At 46.7% G+C, this 16,653-nt stretch overlaps 1 protein-coding gene across 5 annotated transcripts in view; it reads left to right on the forward strand.

The window, feature by feature from the left end:
• EZH2 (enhancer of zeste 2 polycomb repressive complex 2 subunit) overlaps positions 1-14,486 on the forward strand; it is a 56,799-nt gene extending 42,313 nt beyond the window's left edge. For all 5 annotated transcript variants that reach the window (XM_033099177.1, XM_033099173.1, XM_033099174.1 and 2 more), the window contains 12 exons: positions 4,493-4,584; positions 5,930-6,170; positions 6,717-6,886; positions 7,293-7,387; positions 8,387-8,427; positions 8,838-8,963; positions 9,542-9,720; positions 11,366-11,461; positions 12,090-12,171; positions 12,880-12,960; positions 13,135-13,219; positions 14,171-14,486. In XM_033099177.1, the coding sequence (XP_032955068.1) occupies positions 4,493-4,584; positions 5,930-6,170; positions 6,717-6,886; positions 7,293-7,387; positions 8,387-8,427; positions 8,838-8,963; positions 9,542-9,720; positions 11,366-11,461; positions 12,090-12,171; positions 12,880-12,960; positions 13,135-13,219; positions 14,171-14,231 (1,349 nt within the window). In that variant the 3' untranslated portion in view covers positions 14,232-14,486. The remainder of the gene's footprint in view (positions 1-4,492; positions 4,585-5,929; positions 6,171-6,716; positions 6,887-7,292; positions 7,388-8,386; positions 8,428-8,837; positions 8,964-9,541; positions 9,721-11,365; positions 11,462-12,089; positions 12,172-12,879; positions 12,961-13,134; positions 13,220-14,170) is intronic.
• The last annotated feature ends 2,167 nt before the right edge of the window (positions 14,487-16,653 follow it).

The raw sequence follows: 16,653 nt of genomic DNA on the forward strand, positions 1-16,653 counted from the left end.
TTTTCTTCATGTAGCTCTTGTACATTCTTGGGTCAGATCATTTCTAGGTGTTAAATGTGTTGGGCTTTTCCTCTTTCTATCTTGGATTATACCCTGCTACCTTGCTGAATTATCCTTATAATAGTTTGTCAGTAGATTCGTGTGAGCTTTTCAGCTATATAATTAAATCATCTGCAATTATTGATGGTTTTGCTTTCTTTTCAATCTTTATAACTTTTAATTTCTTTCTCTTGCCTAACTTTGTTGGCTTGTATAAATAATAATGGTGCTAGTAGATAAATTTTGTCACCTGCTGGATCAGTTTTGGAAAATTATCCATTTCATCCAGGTTTTCAAATTTATTTGTATAAAATTGATCTACTTAAATGTTTTAATGATTCTCTTATTTCAGTGATTATTCTTGTTTTATATGTATCCCATTCTTCCTTTTTTCTTGAGATTAAGAAGTGGTTTATATATTTTAAAAATCTGTTTTGTGTATTTTCTCCTCAGAATCAGCTACTGTATTAGTTTTACTGTTTATGAGTCTGATGGTTTTCATTCTTTTTTTGGTTCATTGTGTTTAACAATGAATTGTCTAGAGCACGGTTTCATCTTTTCTCTTAGGTTCTGATATTTGGTGGTATTATTTGCTATGTCTAAAATAATTTTAAGGAATATTTTATATTTTCTTTTTCACTCATTGTTTAAGGGAGAATTTTTTAAATTTCAGGGAGAAGGCCTTTTTGGATGTTTTAACTATTGTTACTGTTTTTGTGCTGGCAGCCGTACTGATATTAGGCCTTGTTATGTAGATGTTTGGGGTATCTACTCTTTTTAGCTACTCTTTTTATCATGTGTCGATGGCAAGGGGCTGCCAGAAGTTCAGTGTCTACCTGACTGTGGGTCTGTTCTGTTAGAGGGACTTAAATGTTCTCACGAACCTGGAAGGATAAATGGTTTTGGTCTGGGAACTAATCTCACTTCATATTCCAAATAACTTTTAGGCCACAGTCCATTTTGTAAATTGGAAACTGATTGTTCTGAGAACTTGGAATTCTGGTAATTTCTTTATTAAAGCTTCGGCCTAAAATTGGCTGTCGGGTCTGCCTTTGGTAATTTCTGATAGGGAAGGAAGTGGGTAAGGAAGGAGGAAGCCAGGGAAAGTAAGCTTGGGAAATTGCATGTGTTTAAATAGAACCGAAGTAGAACTTTTATGGAATAAAGATTTTGATAGCTTTCTATTGTCTGAATGGCATACAGAGGACTACATTTTAAGCATAAACCCAATTGTATCAGTATCTCCTCTTTGATATTGTGTGAAAGTCTGTTTGAATGTTCTTTTTGGAATGTAGTTAATGTTGACTGTAGAAAGTTTAACATTTTAAATGGTTAGAATTTCAAAGAAGGTATTCCAAAGTTTAGAGTTGATGATGGACATGTTTTTAGTTTTCAGGTGTGTAAGGGTTAAAAAAATCCAGATATACTGAGTTCATATTTGCCATGTACTTAACAGAGTGACTTAACCTCCCTAAACATGAGTTTCCTTCATCTGTAAGAGGAGGAGGAGGATCCTAAGTCGTGGGGATTTTGTGGGGGTTAAAAGAGATAAGGCCTGAAGCTTTTTAGCGAGTTCTCTGAGCAGAGGGAATGTGGTTAGCTGCTACTGCCCTGGGCTCTGAAGAGCGACTTTGTTATTTTGTGAAGTACTTTCCGAAAAAGTCTGATGGCTGAGTATACACAAAAGAATTTACCTGATTCCAGCTGTAAGTGGATTCAGTTAGAATTTATTCTTTTTTTTGTTTTGTTTTATTATAAATTTTACTGGGGAATATTGGGGGACAGTGTTTCTCCAGGGCCCATCAGCTCCAAGTAGTTGTCTTTCAATCTGGTTGTGGAGGGCGCAGCTCAGCTCCAAATCCAGTTGGTTTTTAATCTTTAATTGTAGGGGGCGCAGCCGACCATCCCATGCGGGAATTGAACCTTGTGGTTGAGAGCTTGTGCTCTAACCAACTTAGCCAACCGGCCGTCTCTCCTGGTGGCTCAGCGGCAGCTCGTCTTCAATCTAGTTGTGGAGGGCGCAGCTCACTAGCCCATGTGGAATTCGAACCGGCAACCCTGTTCAGAGCTTGTGCTCTAACCAACTGAGCTATCCGGCCGCCCCGAGAATTTATTTTTAATACCAAGTTCTAATTAGAGCAGACAGGATCAGTACTTTGAGCAGAAAATGTGTAAAACTGACACTATTCTGTGGTCATTAATTTATCACATGATGAGCTGAAGCAGCACTTAGAATTGGTGTACTAAGGATCGCAATGACAGGCTCTTAGAGGTGCCCGGTCCTTCTCTCCCGCCGTGTGGTGAAGTGCTGAGTGGGGGCCTGGCCACCCTGCTGCCAGCCAACTAGCTGCCACATACTGCCTTTATCCTTGTTGCCGGGCAGTGGGTGCTTGCTGACATTTGCTCCCACTCCAGTCCTCGGATTCCCGTTCTGGGTTTGGGGCATCATTTTGTGAAACGGTACTAGAGTCTAAGGGGATACGCTCAGTGTATTTTAGCCATTTTTCAGTGTTGCCAATTTATAAGTTTTTAACCTTTGCTTGAAAACCTTTAGATAGGTTTTTTTATCAAGATTTTATAGGTTGCTTTTGACGTTAAAAACTCTCAATATCCATGTTCTCTCCTTTTTGTGAAATTTAAAAGTTCTTGCCTTAATTTTCCTTCTAATAATTTTCCCAGTCAGGGAATTTTATATAATCTTTTCCCTATATTCAGTTTGAAATATATTTAATTTCAAATGTTAGTATTTTAAGGCGACTATTTGAAAAGATTATGTATTCTAAACATTAAAATAGTCACATTTCTGGAACAGAGAATTCTTTGTATACTTAGTTTTCCTAAAGCAGAATAACAAACTTGAGTTCTTGAAGTTCTACTCAGGGAAATCTAGTTATAAGAATAGTTCTTTAGCTAAATGAAATGTGAATTTGAGAGTGGTACTTTTTAGGTTTTTAGATACCTTTGATTATTTATTAGTATCTTAATTTTGGCTTTATAGCGTGAACTTGTTCTTATCTTGGAGGCTATGTAATTGTGGCTTATAGTGAGTATACCGATACCTAGTTTTGACTCAGGACCACAGAGGCTGCTGTCCTCATTTGAGCGTGTGTGTGTGTGTGTGTGTGTGTGTGTTTGTCTACAGATACATGTGTGCCTTTGGATTTTCACTGTGTTGGGACAAGAATATCAGTCTATAAATACAGCACGTGTTAGAGGAGACATCCAAACTAAAAACACATTTGACCAAAAATGGTTGCTCAGTATGTGTGCTAACTGGCCAAGGACAGTCGTGTTTTGTGGGCTGAGGTAATTCCTTGCTACTTATGTGACTTTAACCTGTCACATGCTCAGTCTTCGTATTTTAGGGATCCTTGTCTGTTAAAATGTAGTCCAGTGGTAAACTGGTTGTATGGTATCAGGCTCTTGTTCTGAGAAAAACTCATACACTCGAAACAAAATTTGAGCCTTGAATAACACTGTCCTTCCCCCGACCCCTTCCCTCGTTAGTCTGTCTTTATATCCCATTCAGGTTTTATAGATAGAAGTGTGGCTTTTTACAAGTATTTTTAAAATGATTTATTTCATGAGTATGTCAGTTGTTTTTATCAGAAGTAAGTAATTTTCACCTTTTCCAGTTCTGAATAGGACATCCCCAGTAGTTGGTTTGCACACTGTAAGCAAGCTTTCCCAGCTTCTCTGAAGCTCTCACAGCTGTGCATTCCCACTTCGTTAGTGTACAGTGTGCTGTAATGTAATCTGAATCTTTCTGTTTATCATATTATTTGGGAATTTTAACTCTCAAACACTTTATATCTTTCTAAAACCTGTTTTATCTGACCTTTGTGTTTTCCTGTGGGCAGGTGCTGACTGTAAGCTCTCACTAGGTTCTTGAATTGTGTGTGAGTCAAAGAAATTGAATTTTGGTATTCTGAGGCTGTCGTCTTTAATAAACACTAATTTTTAACAAATGGTATTCCATTCTTCCCCTTTTGACAAGCTGATTGCTGACTTTTCTTTAGAAATCAAGAAATTAAAGATGTCAGAATTCTTTTGGTAAAAAGAAAAAATCCGATTTCATTGTATAGGATGTATCTATCAGTTGTTTCTGTGGCGATATTAAAAGACTCAAATAAATGTTTATAATTAGAGTTTAGAGTTTATATGCATCAGTTATACTTTGCAAGGAGAGAAGACTTAAGAAACCACTAATCATTCCAGAACGTACTGTTTCCTCCCTGGTTAGGCGTTGGTGGGTGGTGGAGCGGAGGTGCCTGTGAGAGAGTTGAGGAAAATACCTGGTGATAAAGTCAGTAAGAGCCGGAAAGAAAGTTCTCTGATGTAAACCACATATTAGCAAGAATGTCATGTATTAATTGACTTTTTCCATTGATCTGGGGAAATGAAAAAGTAAGTAATTTATAGTTATATTTGGATATTTACCTTTATTTTGCAGCTTTTCATGCAACACCCAACACTTACAAGCGGAAGAACACAGAAACAGCTCTGGACAACAAGCCTTGTGGGCCACAGTGTTACCAGCATCTGGTAAGCCGAGCGCCGTGTGGTTGCAGAGGGCACTCGGGAAGTGTTCTGGTGAATGTGGTGAGGTATCAGGTCAGCGTGACCCCGTGCTTCCCACACCTTCACTGGCCATGCAGTAGACAGGTTCTCTCACCCATGTCATTTCCTTCATAGCTCTGACGTGCAGCACGTTGTAGTCCTTCATTAATCTCGTAGTAGTTCTTGGTTTACCTGTGGTAGTCTCTTCAGCAGGATCTCAAGGTCTTTAGGATCAAGGACTTGTCCACCAAGTTTAGCCCATTGAGACCCAGAAACTCGCTAACTTCATGCAGCAGTCCCAAGCCGTTCTCAGAGCCCTTGTGTGAGTTTTAGAACCCCTGGAGTTTGAGCTGTATTGTAGGTCCCACAGAGTTTTTGTTTTTTTTTTTTAATGATGGAGAAAAGGTAAAGGTTTAGGAAAATAGGAGTAGAAAAGTTGTTTTTACGGGTACTATCTTATTTTTACCATTTCCCCTCTTTGAACCAAGCCACTCCTACCTAGGAACTAAGTGGGTATATATTGCCTGTTGGATTTTGGACAGAAGATTCATTGAATGGCACCTGCAGAAGGTATCCTATTTTTAAGCAATTTGGTTTTTGTAGAATGAAGTATAAAACTTGGCTGCTCTCAAACTTCTCCCTTCTATTGCCACTAAAAATGGAATTCTTGAGCACTATTTCATAATATTCTTTACAAGGCAGAATTTTATTTGGCTCCTCTAAAATGTGTCTCTGGTCTCTAGTCCATGCGCTTAACCATTGTTTTATACTTTCTGATAAGGCTGGATTATTGCACTTCCTAAAATAGCACGTGACCCTCACAGCCTTGTTCCTTAGGTTCCTTTCGTGTCTTCCTGGGGGTGTGCATCCCTCAGGGAAAACACGCGTTTAATAGTAAGGCAGGAAGTGACCAAGTCAGGCCTGTTTATGTTTTGTATTCTTGTGTATTTTAAATACGACCATGGAGAGGTTGTTGAATCTGAAGAAATCGCGAAATAGGGATGTATGACTCTAGATGCTCATTAGGGTTATGATTAAAAATTCACTTGTAAAGAGTCAATGTTACACAAAGTATATTTTAACTTATTAATCACTTAATGTGTATCACAAATATAGAACTGTCTTGCCTGATTTCGTATCACTCTAGCAATATATAGAACCCTGTTTATCTTTCTGAAATTTCCAAACTAGGACAAGCAGATAGAAAATGATTATTTGTGGAAAATGGATATTGTGATACATTTCTTGACTAACTTGCCTGTGCAGTCTTTTTCTCCTCCACCGAAAGGAGTTGTAGAACTTTACCTGATGTCTGTGTTTCACTTCGTAGGAGGGAGCAAAGGAGTTCGCTGCTGCCCTCACGGCTGAGCGGATAAAGACCCCCCCCAAACGCCCGGGGGGCCGCAGGAGGGGGAGGCTCCCCAACAACAGCAGCCGGCCCAGCACCCCCACCATCAACGTGCTGGAGTCCAAGGACACGGACAGCGACCGGGAAGCTGGCACCGAAACTGGCGGCGAGAGCAACGACAAAGAAGAGGAGGAGAAGAAGGACGAGACGTCCAGCTCCTCGGGTGACGTCCCCGCCCTGGGCTTCACTGTCGCTTTGAAAAGTTCCATACTGTGCAGATAAAGGGCGTGGGGTGTTGTTCTCAGAATCACGACACCTCCGAGAACAGAGCCCCTTCTCGAGGAAGGCCCTGTGACTGAGTGCTTGCTACTGGCCCTGCCCTGAGCCTGCCTGTGCCTTTGCCATCTGGGTCACTCGGGGGGCACCATCCCGTTCATTATCACGGTGTGTCGTTTTCTCCATGTCTCAGACCGGGCAGAATGGAGTTCAGTTCATCCAGTTTAGGACTCATGCTGCTGCTGCGGTCGCTTGGGTTAGGAGAGACTGGCAGCACAGCGCGCCTTTTCCTGACTGGGCTGGGGGGGTCCTTGCAGCCCTGTGAGTGAACCACGGAGAACGTAAAAGCGTGGCCTTCACTGGAGGCGGCTGTGGGAGGGCCCAGCCTGGTGGGAGCCTGGGTTCCCTCTCCAGTGAGATTCGCTTCCTGACGTGTACTTAACACAGATCTCCAGCTGTCCCTTCCTGACCAGGCTTCACTCTGCTTTTACAGAAGCGAATTCTCGGTGTCAAACACCAATAAAGATGAAGCCCAACAGTGAGCCCCCCGAGAATGTGGAGTGGAGCGGGGCCGAGGCCTCCATGTTCCGTGTCCTCATCGGCACCTACTATGACAACTTCTGTGCCATTGCCAGGTTGATTGGGACCAAGACATGCAGACAGGTGAGTACATCTGGGAAGCACGCGCACTGATGAAGAGCGAAACACCTGGTCACTGTCCAAACGTGACAGAGTCTCGTTCAGGAAGCTTCTGTTCATCTCCGGAAAAGGAGTCCATTTCTTTTTTTTCACTCGAGGGAACGGAAAGAAAATTATTCCTCCAACTTGAGCTATTTCAGGTTAGGTGGCAGCGGATTTAAAAAGCCAGTAAGAATTTAAATTCAGCCTCCAGACCCTTGATCAGAATGTAATCACAGCGGTTGTCCCCGGGAGGGGGTCAGGATAGTGTCTGTCTTCTCGCCTGTGTGCCCAGCGCCTTAGCGGCGACACAGAAGAGACAGCGGTTTCTGCTGTGAATCAGCATGAGACTAGTTTGCCTAACTCGATGGTCCTCATGGCCTCTTGCCAGGTGTACGAGTTCCGGGTCAAAGAGTCCAGTATCATCGCTCCAGTTCCTGCCGAGGATGTCGATACGCCTCCACGAAAGAAGAAAAGGAAACACCGGTAAGTCTGCCGGCAGCCGTTACACGCCACCAGAAAAAGGCGCCACAGGCCAGGCATCCAAGGGCAGTGCTTGGGCTCCACTTTGTTAACAGAGAAACTTAACCGGCCTCAAAAATGTACCTGTGGAGTCTAGTTTCCAAGGACCGTGCTGGTCGTCTTCCGCGAGAATACAGCAGCCTCCAGTGGATTGGGTGTTAAAGAGTTCTAAAACTCACGGTTACTATGCTGTGTTTGGTAGAGAAGAACTTAAGTTGCTTCTGTAGCAAAGGCTACATAATAGTTACTTCAGCATTGGTCCTCAGATGTTTTCCTGAGCATGAACCTTGGCATGCTGATGTGAGCTCCGAGCTGGAAGGTTCTAGGTGTGCGGCCTTGCATTCTGATTCTCTCAGAGTATGTAGTAAGGCTGTGTGGGTGTGGCTGTTCTAGGGCCGGTGATGGCGGGGGAGGCGCAGTGACCGTGCAGACTGCCGGCTCTGTCAGCGCGGGCCAGCAGGCGGCGGCCAGGCTGTGAGCCCCCCATGTTCTTAGAGAGGAGCTGACTCCCTAAGGTGTTGGGAAGGGAGCGTTTAGATGACGCTTCAAACCTTGGCGTACACGCTCACGTTCTGTTTCTTTTCTCAATCGAGGGTACACTTAATTTAAAACTGAAAGAACCTAGACGTTTTCCCCGCAGAATTTAGGCTGTAGTAGATACTTGTGAATTCCTTGGTTGAATTATTTCTGATCACGCAGTATCTCAGCTGGATTAAGGACGTCTGCAGTTACACAACATGACGCCTCAGTGTTGTGCCCTCCAGGATGAACCGGCTGCACGGACGCCACCCCACCCCAGCCGTGGGGAGGCTGAAAGGGCCGGGCCCGGCCCAGTCACTGGGATTTAAGACACTGCTCCCCTCATGGCACAGACGAATGTGTTCAAGGAGCTTCGGGGGGTTCTGTGGTCTTACTGCATCCCCAGCTTCCTGGGGAACACTGTGTTTTACTTGTGTTTTGCAGGTTGTGGGCTGCACACTGCAGAAAGATACAGCTGAAAAAAGGTTAGCATCTTCCCGTTCAACTTCATTATTAACTTAAAAATGTCTACTTGTCATTTGTTTTAGAGAGTTCAGGATATTGATACAGTTGATTTCTGGACATTAAAGCAATGTAACCCATTTAAATGGAGGCTGTTACATATATATCGCCAGTCAGTTCTCTTGTGTGGTGAAGGCTGACGGGATGGAGCGAGGCAGCCAGCGGGTTAAAGGAGCAGAGCTCTGGGGATGGGGCAGATGTGGTGACCGTGCTCTGCGTCGGGCACTCGGGGGACGGGAGACAGGAACACGTGTGTCAGTTGCACATACAGCCAGGAAGCCAGAGCTCCAAGGGGAGTGGGGACGAATGTGTTTGCGATGTGTGCCACCATCTCCGCCTCGAGATTGACCTGCACGCTGTTATCTTGATGCAGACGGCTCCTCTAACCACGTTTACAACTACCAGCCCTGTGACCATCCACGCCAGCCTTGTGACAGTTCGTGCCCTTGTGTGATAGCACAAAATTTTTGTGAAAAGTTTTGTCAATGTAGTTCAGAGTGTAAGTATATGTTGCTTTGATGAAACTGCATGAGAATGCGATAGGCTTTTGGTCCGCAGTAGTGACTGAAATGAAAACCAGGACGTGGCAGCTCGTGCTCGCTGTTTCCCCTCGATACCCACTGATCCCACGGGATTGGTGGAGCCCCATAACCGGCCCTGTGCTACTGCCCAGCCTGTTTCCTGGCTAACGTGTGTGATGCGGCAGCTTAGGTAACATTGGATTCAAGGAGCTTTTCCTGATGGTTTAAATTACAGTCAAGTTGGCACAGAATCTAGGGGAATCTAGAAATAGCTACTAGCCAGATACTTTTTGGACACCAGTAATCTCAGGCAGGTTTAGTCTCCGGAATAAAGGAGCTATATGTAGCCTGAGGGCAGTGACTGTAATTGTAATGAAAATGCACAGGAAGCTGGATACACCGCAGTGCCATGTCATTTCCTCACCTGGGGCTGGACTTGAGGTTGCTGGGAGGTTCACACGACCTAATCAGGGGCTTGTTTAGTACAGGACTTGACAGGCAGGCACCATGATGCAAGCTTTTCACAGTGATGATGATAAAGAACCTTTCTCTGAAGGTCAAAACCGCTTTCCTGGATGCCGCTGCAAAGCGCAGTGCAACACCAAGCAGTGCCCGTGCTACCTGGCCGTCCGAGAGTGCGACCCCGACCTCTGCCTCACCTGTGGGGCTGCCGACCACTGGGACAGTAAGAACGTGTCCTGCAAGAACTGCAGTATTCAGCGGGGCTCCAAAAAGGTGCGTCACCCCTCCCGGCTCTGTTCTCAAAGAGGGTCAGCCAGGGCGGCTTTAGGCCATTAAGGGGGCAGAAAAGTCAAAGTGATTGAATGGTACAGCGGGGTTCTCTTGGGGCTGGGCGACTGCTTCCGTTTCCTGTAGCACCCCTCACTGTGGTGTAAGATGGACCCGTGAATTCTGAGCAGCAGTTGCTGATGGTTTCAGATTTGATATAAGAGCTGATTTTCTAGTTGTTTAATATTTAGTTAGTAGAACCAGTCATTTAAATGGTGTTGCTACCAGCATAGAGAGACCCATTCTTATCAAACAGGATCCAGTATGCCTCGCTGTGCAGAGTGAAAGATGGCATTTCCCATGGCAGGTTCTGCAGAGTTAGTTTCTTTAACATTCTGGAAAACAGCACAGGAATTACATAACTGAAGCCTGGGAGTTGCAACCAGGTGATTTTTTGGTCGGCAAAGCACTGGCCCAAGTGCCTTGTGTAGTAACTTAGTCCTCATGCGGCCACGAGGGGATAGTCGTTAACCCCAAAGTTACAGCACGTGAGAGGAACGGGGGTCCAGGCCCCTGCTGTCACCCTCCGCGTCTCAGGCCACCATCCAAGTGTCCTCGCTAACGTGACCGAGATCACACTGACTGCTCCCCTTCCTTCTACAGGAGTTGTTTCTGGCAGTGGCTTATATTTTGGCTGGGATGTTTTCAGGTGTTTACAGTTCGTGTCCACTTAGGTTCTCAGGTCACGGTGATGCCGGTCGTTTCCCACGCTGCTCCTGTGCCGTGCTAATCACCTCGCCGTTTCTCCGTCCTGCAGTTTGCTCAGGAAGCGGGCAGAGCCCTTCACGTCGCTGGCTTCTTGTAGCTCTGAAAACAAAAACTGTAGATCCTGCGTACCACCTGGGGTTCATTTGGTTAATGTTCCTTAGCTAATTTAGTTTCTGATCCTGGAGGTAGTTGGGAAATTTCCCTGGATTAGAACAGGAATAGATTGGGAACCTGGGTTGGCCAGGGAGCCTTCCCAAAGAAAGGCCACAAGGCAGTTTGGGAAGAACGGTGACAAGTTGGGGATTCATTCCCAGATCCACTGACTAAACGGACAGCGGGGCTCATCTGCCAGGACAGGACGCTGGCCTGACGGGAGGGTCACACCTGTCGTGGTAGTTGCTCATGAAGAGGTGCTGCAGAGACACGGCCACGAGAAAACTGCCGGAGGAGGGAGGGATGCAAGCTAGTTGGGAGCCAGAACATGTCCTGCGTGGGGCTTGAGTGAAGATGGACTAGCTGGTCATTCTGGGGAGGTGGCGGGGGGGGGGGTGATTTCATTCAAGGCCTGAAGAAATGGTGGGGCCGAGCCCGGGTGCAGCCAGCGCCTAGCACCACCACGGCCTTGTTGGTTTTCTGTAATAGAGTTTATGCTCTCTCTGTACCTGATTTATTAAAAAACCAAAGCATTGTTGTGGCAGTTCGTCCGCCATTGGGCAATACAAGGGAAGGTGACCCAAGTCGAGTACCTGCCGGTTTCCTAGGGACTCTGGTCAGATTGCGGCCTTAGGATGGGCTCAGGACTTGGTAACTCACCCCTTCGGCCGTCTGTCAGCAGTCCATCTTCGCTCTCCTCCTGATTTTATGACTGTGCTTTGTTCTCTAGCATTTACTGCTGGCGCCGTCCGATGTGGCTGGCTGGGGGATTTTCATCAAAGATCCTGTACAGAAAAATGAGTTCATCTCGGAATACTGTGGTGAGGTACGTAAGGCCCGAGCGAGCCAGATCCAGGCAGTAGATTCATGGACACTGAGCACCTGGGGCTGTGTGGTGCTGGATGTAGTGACTGTTTGGGACTCTTGGGGCCGATGAGAAATGCATTAATACAAAATGCCTTTTCAGCCTGGATTTCTTGGGGGTTTGGGTTTGCTTGGTAACTGGTTACACTGAGCTTTTATCATCGGGGCAAAGGGAAGAACAAGAGCTTACGATGTAGGAGTCTGTCCTCAGTCCACAGCCTGATAAGGACCTAGAAACGACAGTGCCATTTATCATGAGCCTTTTTAGTGGTAGAGGAGGGAGAAGCCATAGATAGGGCTAGCTAGCTTCCATTTATAGTCAACCTACCCAGTTTGTATTTTTCATTCAGTAAAAAGACTTTTGTTGATCACTTTCTCCAACCGTAGTTATTTGGAGCGTGGATGTACTTCTCAGTTGAAGTCCTTAAAATACCGTTGTTTTCTGACACAGCAGCCTGTGGACTGAAGACAAAAGAGAGAGATGGTCACTGAGTCTGCTGAGCAGGGCTTTCTCTGATGAGCCTGTGTGTTCTCCTGCCAGGTTTGCTCACCTCATGCAACACCGTCTTACCCTGTGTCTCTCTTCTTAGATCATTTCTCAAGACGAAGCAGACAGAAGAGGGAAAGTGTATGATAAATACATGTGCAGCTTTCTCTTCAACTTGAATAATGGTATGTTCGACTTAGAGGGCATTTAGTTCCTGGCTGGCATCGGGTAGCCTCTTCCTTCGCATTCTGACCTCGTTACCTGGCGTATTTGTTACCTGGGCTGTTTGCTGGGAGGACCCCCTCAGTGGCGGCGTGGGCGACATAGCCCCTGGAGTGCCAAGCCATCTGCGCGGGGGCCAGACTCTTCCGGTCTGCTGCTGCCCTCCTGTCGTGTTCCCAAGGACTTGGCACACGTCTGCCAAGTGGTGCCTCCCCCGGGAAGGATCTCCAAAACGTCCCTGGTCTCAAAGGACTGTGGGAATAAAGGAAGCTGCTTTTGCAGATGTTTTTGGCAGAGAACAGAGGCTGCAGTCCATGCACTGGAGTCATGAAAATAGTACCTCAGACAGTAACTATTGAAACAGGGAGGGTAGGTTTTTTTTTCAATGAACATGTTCTATAAGCAGTATAATGAAAATTAGTTTTGAAATTCAGTCAGGTTCTACTTTTTGCAGTGTTTTGCTCAGCAGTACATATTTAGTGGCAGTTAATTTCAACAGCATTTTCTTCCAGATGTCATTTCATAGTGAATGAAGTTGGCTGAATGAAGTACTTACTTTTGAAGGCAAACCCTGAAGAACTATATAACCAGCTGTGTCCCCAGAATCATACATAACATCGTTTGTTGATCTGTAACTCAAATTGTTCACTGCATTGTGCTTGTTTTTTTAGATTTTGTGGTGGACGCAACCCGCAAGGGTAACAAAATTCGTTTTGCAAATCATTCCGTCAATCCAAACTGCTATGCAAAAGGTAGGTGCTTCTGGAGTCAGCATTCCCATCAGTTGTCTGACTGCGGGGACACCCCACCCCACTTCAGTGCAGTGACAGCGACCTGAACACTCCAGGACACATCTGTCATGTGAACCTTCCCCATCCCCCGCCTGACTCACAACCCCACTGACCCTGGCGTGCATGTCTTTCCAGTTATGATGGTCAACGGCGACCACAGGATAGGGATCTTTGCGAAGAGAGCCATCCAGACCGGGGAAGAGCTGTTTTTTGATTACAGGTTGGTAGCAGGACCTTTCTGTGTGAGGCTTCAGCTCTTCACTGGGTCTTCTGTTTACAGGACACTTGTCATTCTTTCTGTGCGCATCGGTGAGGAATTAGAGCAATGCTTACTTTAAATACATAATAAAAAGAACGTAGGACGCCCCATATTTTTTACCCTGCTGGTGTGACCCCTGGGCCTTTGACACATGTGCATGGCTGTGCCCCCTTGGTCCTACAGGAAATGTGATCATGTTCCATAGTCTGTCCGCAGTACGCTGTTGTTTGAGGACATTCTGTGTTTACTGCATTCTTGTAAAGTGCTAGAGGACTTCCTACATCTATCACGATTTAGTGCTTCCAGACTTAACGGCACTGTGCTCAGCACCTGCCTGCTTTCTCTGGGTCCTTTCTGTAAAGTCACCACCGCGCCAGCCTCGGGCTGCTGAGGACACGGGCCCCTGGTGGTGGTTACAGGTCAGGCATCAGGTCGGCAGTTTACACTGTCAGGCTCTGCGGGAGAAACACGGGTTATTTATTGTTGCTTTAAATGCGATCAGTCAGAAGCTGTTTTCACGGGTCGAGTTATAAACTAGGGTGCATGTGTTGCCACTTTCAGTGGCACAGGGCTGGCTGTTGAAGGCCAGTGACAGGGCCCGAGCAGCTGCTTTGCGCAGGTCACTGTGGCTACTCTCCCCGAGTGGCACCCCCCATCTGAGTGGGGTCAAGAGCCCAGCAATCCAGGCTTGGACCTGCCTCCTGGGCAGTTGAGGGGCAAAAGCTGTGGCAAGGGTGTGGCATAGCAGGTCTGTCCACGTGGAGTGGAGCTCAGCCACGGCTCCACTGGACTGTGGAGGGTGTGTGCCTTTCTTGGGGACGTTTTAATGCACCGTCTAAACTAAGGTGGTGTGGTGGTGGTGGTCTCACCTCGGGGGAGGCTTGCAGTCACGTGTCCTTCCTGCCTTTGCAGGTACAGCCAGGCCGATGCCCTGAAGTACGTGGGCATCGAGAGAGAGATGGAGATCCCTTGACGTCTGCTACCTCCCCCTCCTTGGACGCTGCCTTAGCTTCAGGAACCTCAGTACTGTGGGCAATTTAGAGAAAGAAAATGCGGTTTGAAATTCTGAATTTGCAAAGTACTGTAAGAATAATTTATAGTAATGAGTTTAAAAATCAACTTTTTATTGCCTTCTCACCAGCTGCAAAGTGTTTTTGTACCAGTGAATTTTTGCAATAATGCAGTGTGGTACATTTTTCAACTTTGAATAAAGAATACTTGAACTTCTCCTTGTTGCGTCATCTGTCCTAGAGCTTCAGCAGCGTCTAATGGGAAAGCAAACTCACATTTAAACTTGATTTAACGAAATAATACTGCCTATTAGTTTGCCTAATTATAACATCCTTCGTATAAATACATGATTAAATTATTAAGTAACACGTCATCGCTGTTGGGATTACTGAGGGGTGGGAGGGGCGTGTCCCCGTCAGCGGGGGCCTGGAGAGTTCATCTCAGCCTCATTCTCATCTGTAACATGACAGGTCGGCCCCGGGCACTTCACAGCCTGTCTTGCTATAAATTCCTTTCGTCTAGATACAGCCCTTCAGAAACACAAGCGTCCTTACCACCCGCAGAAGGAGGGAAGAAGTCATGCAGCCACAGTCCACTCGGCTCAGCACAAATGGAGCCCATTTGTTCACGAGCGTACGTGGGCCCAGCCAGGACCCCCGTGATTACTTACATCACTGACATGGAGCTCATTCCAGCCACAGCTTTGCTTTTCACAGCTCCAACCCGTCTCCAGGGGCAAACAGCTGGGAGGTAGGGCCTTGAGTCCAGGGAGCTTCTGCTCACTTAACACCCACAGGGCCAAACGCAGCAGGAAGACAAAAGTGCTGACGGTGAGCGTGCACAGCAAGCGTACTGTACCCTGACCGCAAATGTGCCTCCAGGGCTCTATGCACTGTGACACCAAGATGCTCTGACCAGAAACACTTGACAGGCACCCACGCGACAAAGGGCACCTTTAAATCAGAGCTGGTCAGTGTCAGATTTTCCTTTATACTGGGGGTTTGACACAAGCTCTAAAAATACCCAATTAAGACAAAATTTGGACAACAGCTAAGTTGAACACCAGTATGCTTTTCCCCTCCCCTCCTGCAGGGTAACAACTGACTGTATGTTTGCTTAAGCCTCGTGTTTCAGTCCCCACCAGAGAAAATTACAAGTGGAGAGTGACAAATGTATCAGGATACGGCCGATTCAAATAGTTTCCAAGTGGTTTAGGAACATAACACCCTCCCAGGAGGAAGGCAGCTGGACAGCAGGTTCCCAGCTGGTCCATTGCTGTGGTCGCTCCGCCTTGTCGCCGGACGGTCATGAACCCCAGAAAACCACCCATGGCTCCAGCAGCCCCAACCTCCACGTCTCGGCAGCATCTCCCCCCCGGACTTCTGCAGGCCAATGTTGAGGGCGCCGTCAGGTAACATTGTTCTGCTTCCCAAATTCTTGTCAATATTCTATAATTAATTTTTAAAAACCAATTCTAATCATCTACCCAGAAAATGCTACTTTACTTTTCGATACTGTCTGGTCCACTCGGCCTCTAGCCGCCCTGTGCCCAGGTGGCAACTGCCCCATTGGCCAGGTCACCTAACAAGGACACCTGTAGACAGGTCAGACCAAGGGTCCAACTGTGAGCTGTCTGCGCGTTGGGCTCTTACTGGAATTAGCTGACGTAACAGCCCTGTCGTGAGCGACCGCAGTGAACACATCTCCTCAAAGTGGTTTAAAGAAAAGCCACACTCACCTTCACGATGGAGTCGCTGCGTGGCCAGGTGCATGAACTGGGAAGACGAGATTCAAGGATGTGAAGACGTCACCCCAAGAGCCACGTCCCGGGGATTCCTGAAAAAGAAGTCTCCAGAAGGCGGCTGCAACTCAAGCAGCATGTTGGAGTTTTCACTGGGGTGTGGTAAAACCTTACATTTTTTCCAAGAGCAAAGTAGATACCATTGTTCCCCGAGGAGGCAAGCCATCTTAAATGCTCAGTCAGGAAAAATGCTTCCAATCCCAGGAAGCTCCCGTCCTGTTTCTACTCTCCTCGCCTCCTGGGTCGTGCAGGCCTCAGAAAGGCTGCCGAGTGACCGGCCAGCGGCCAGGTCCACCCCGGGAACCTCTTACCCCCAGACCCTTGAGTGCGGCCCTACGCCCGGCCTGGTCTCCTCCCAGGTGAGAGGTGGTGGTTCCCTCAGGCCGTGGGACCCAGTGACACGAGACTTAGCCTGGAACATGGCTGTAATCACGGCCCCGCCTCAGATCGGACTTGCCAGAGGGAAGTGGCACCTGCGGTTTCCAGAAGCCCCGGCCTTTGCCTCAGTAGCTTCAGAAGTTGTCTTGGAAAGTACATTCCTCGCGGAATGTCTTTTTCCACTTCTAAGGAGAAACGCAGCTGC

Source organism: Rhinolophus ferrumequinum, chromosome 26, assembly GCF_004115265.2.
Source record: "Rhinolophus ferrumequinum isolate MPI-CBG mRhiFer1 chromosome 26, mRhiFer1_v1.p, whole genome shotgun sequence".
Classification (NCBI taxonomy): Eukaryota; Metazoa; Chordata; class Mammalia; order Chiroptera; family Rhinolophidae; genus Rhinolophus; species Rhinolophus ferrumequinum.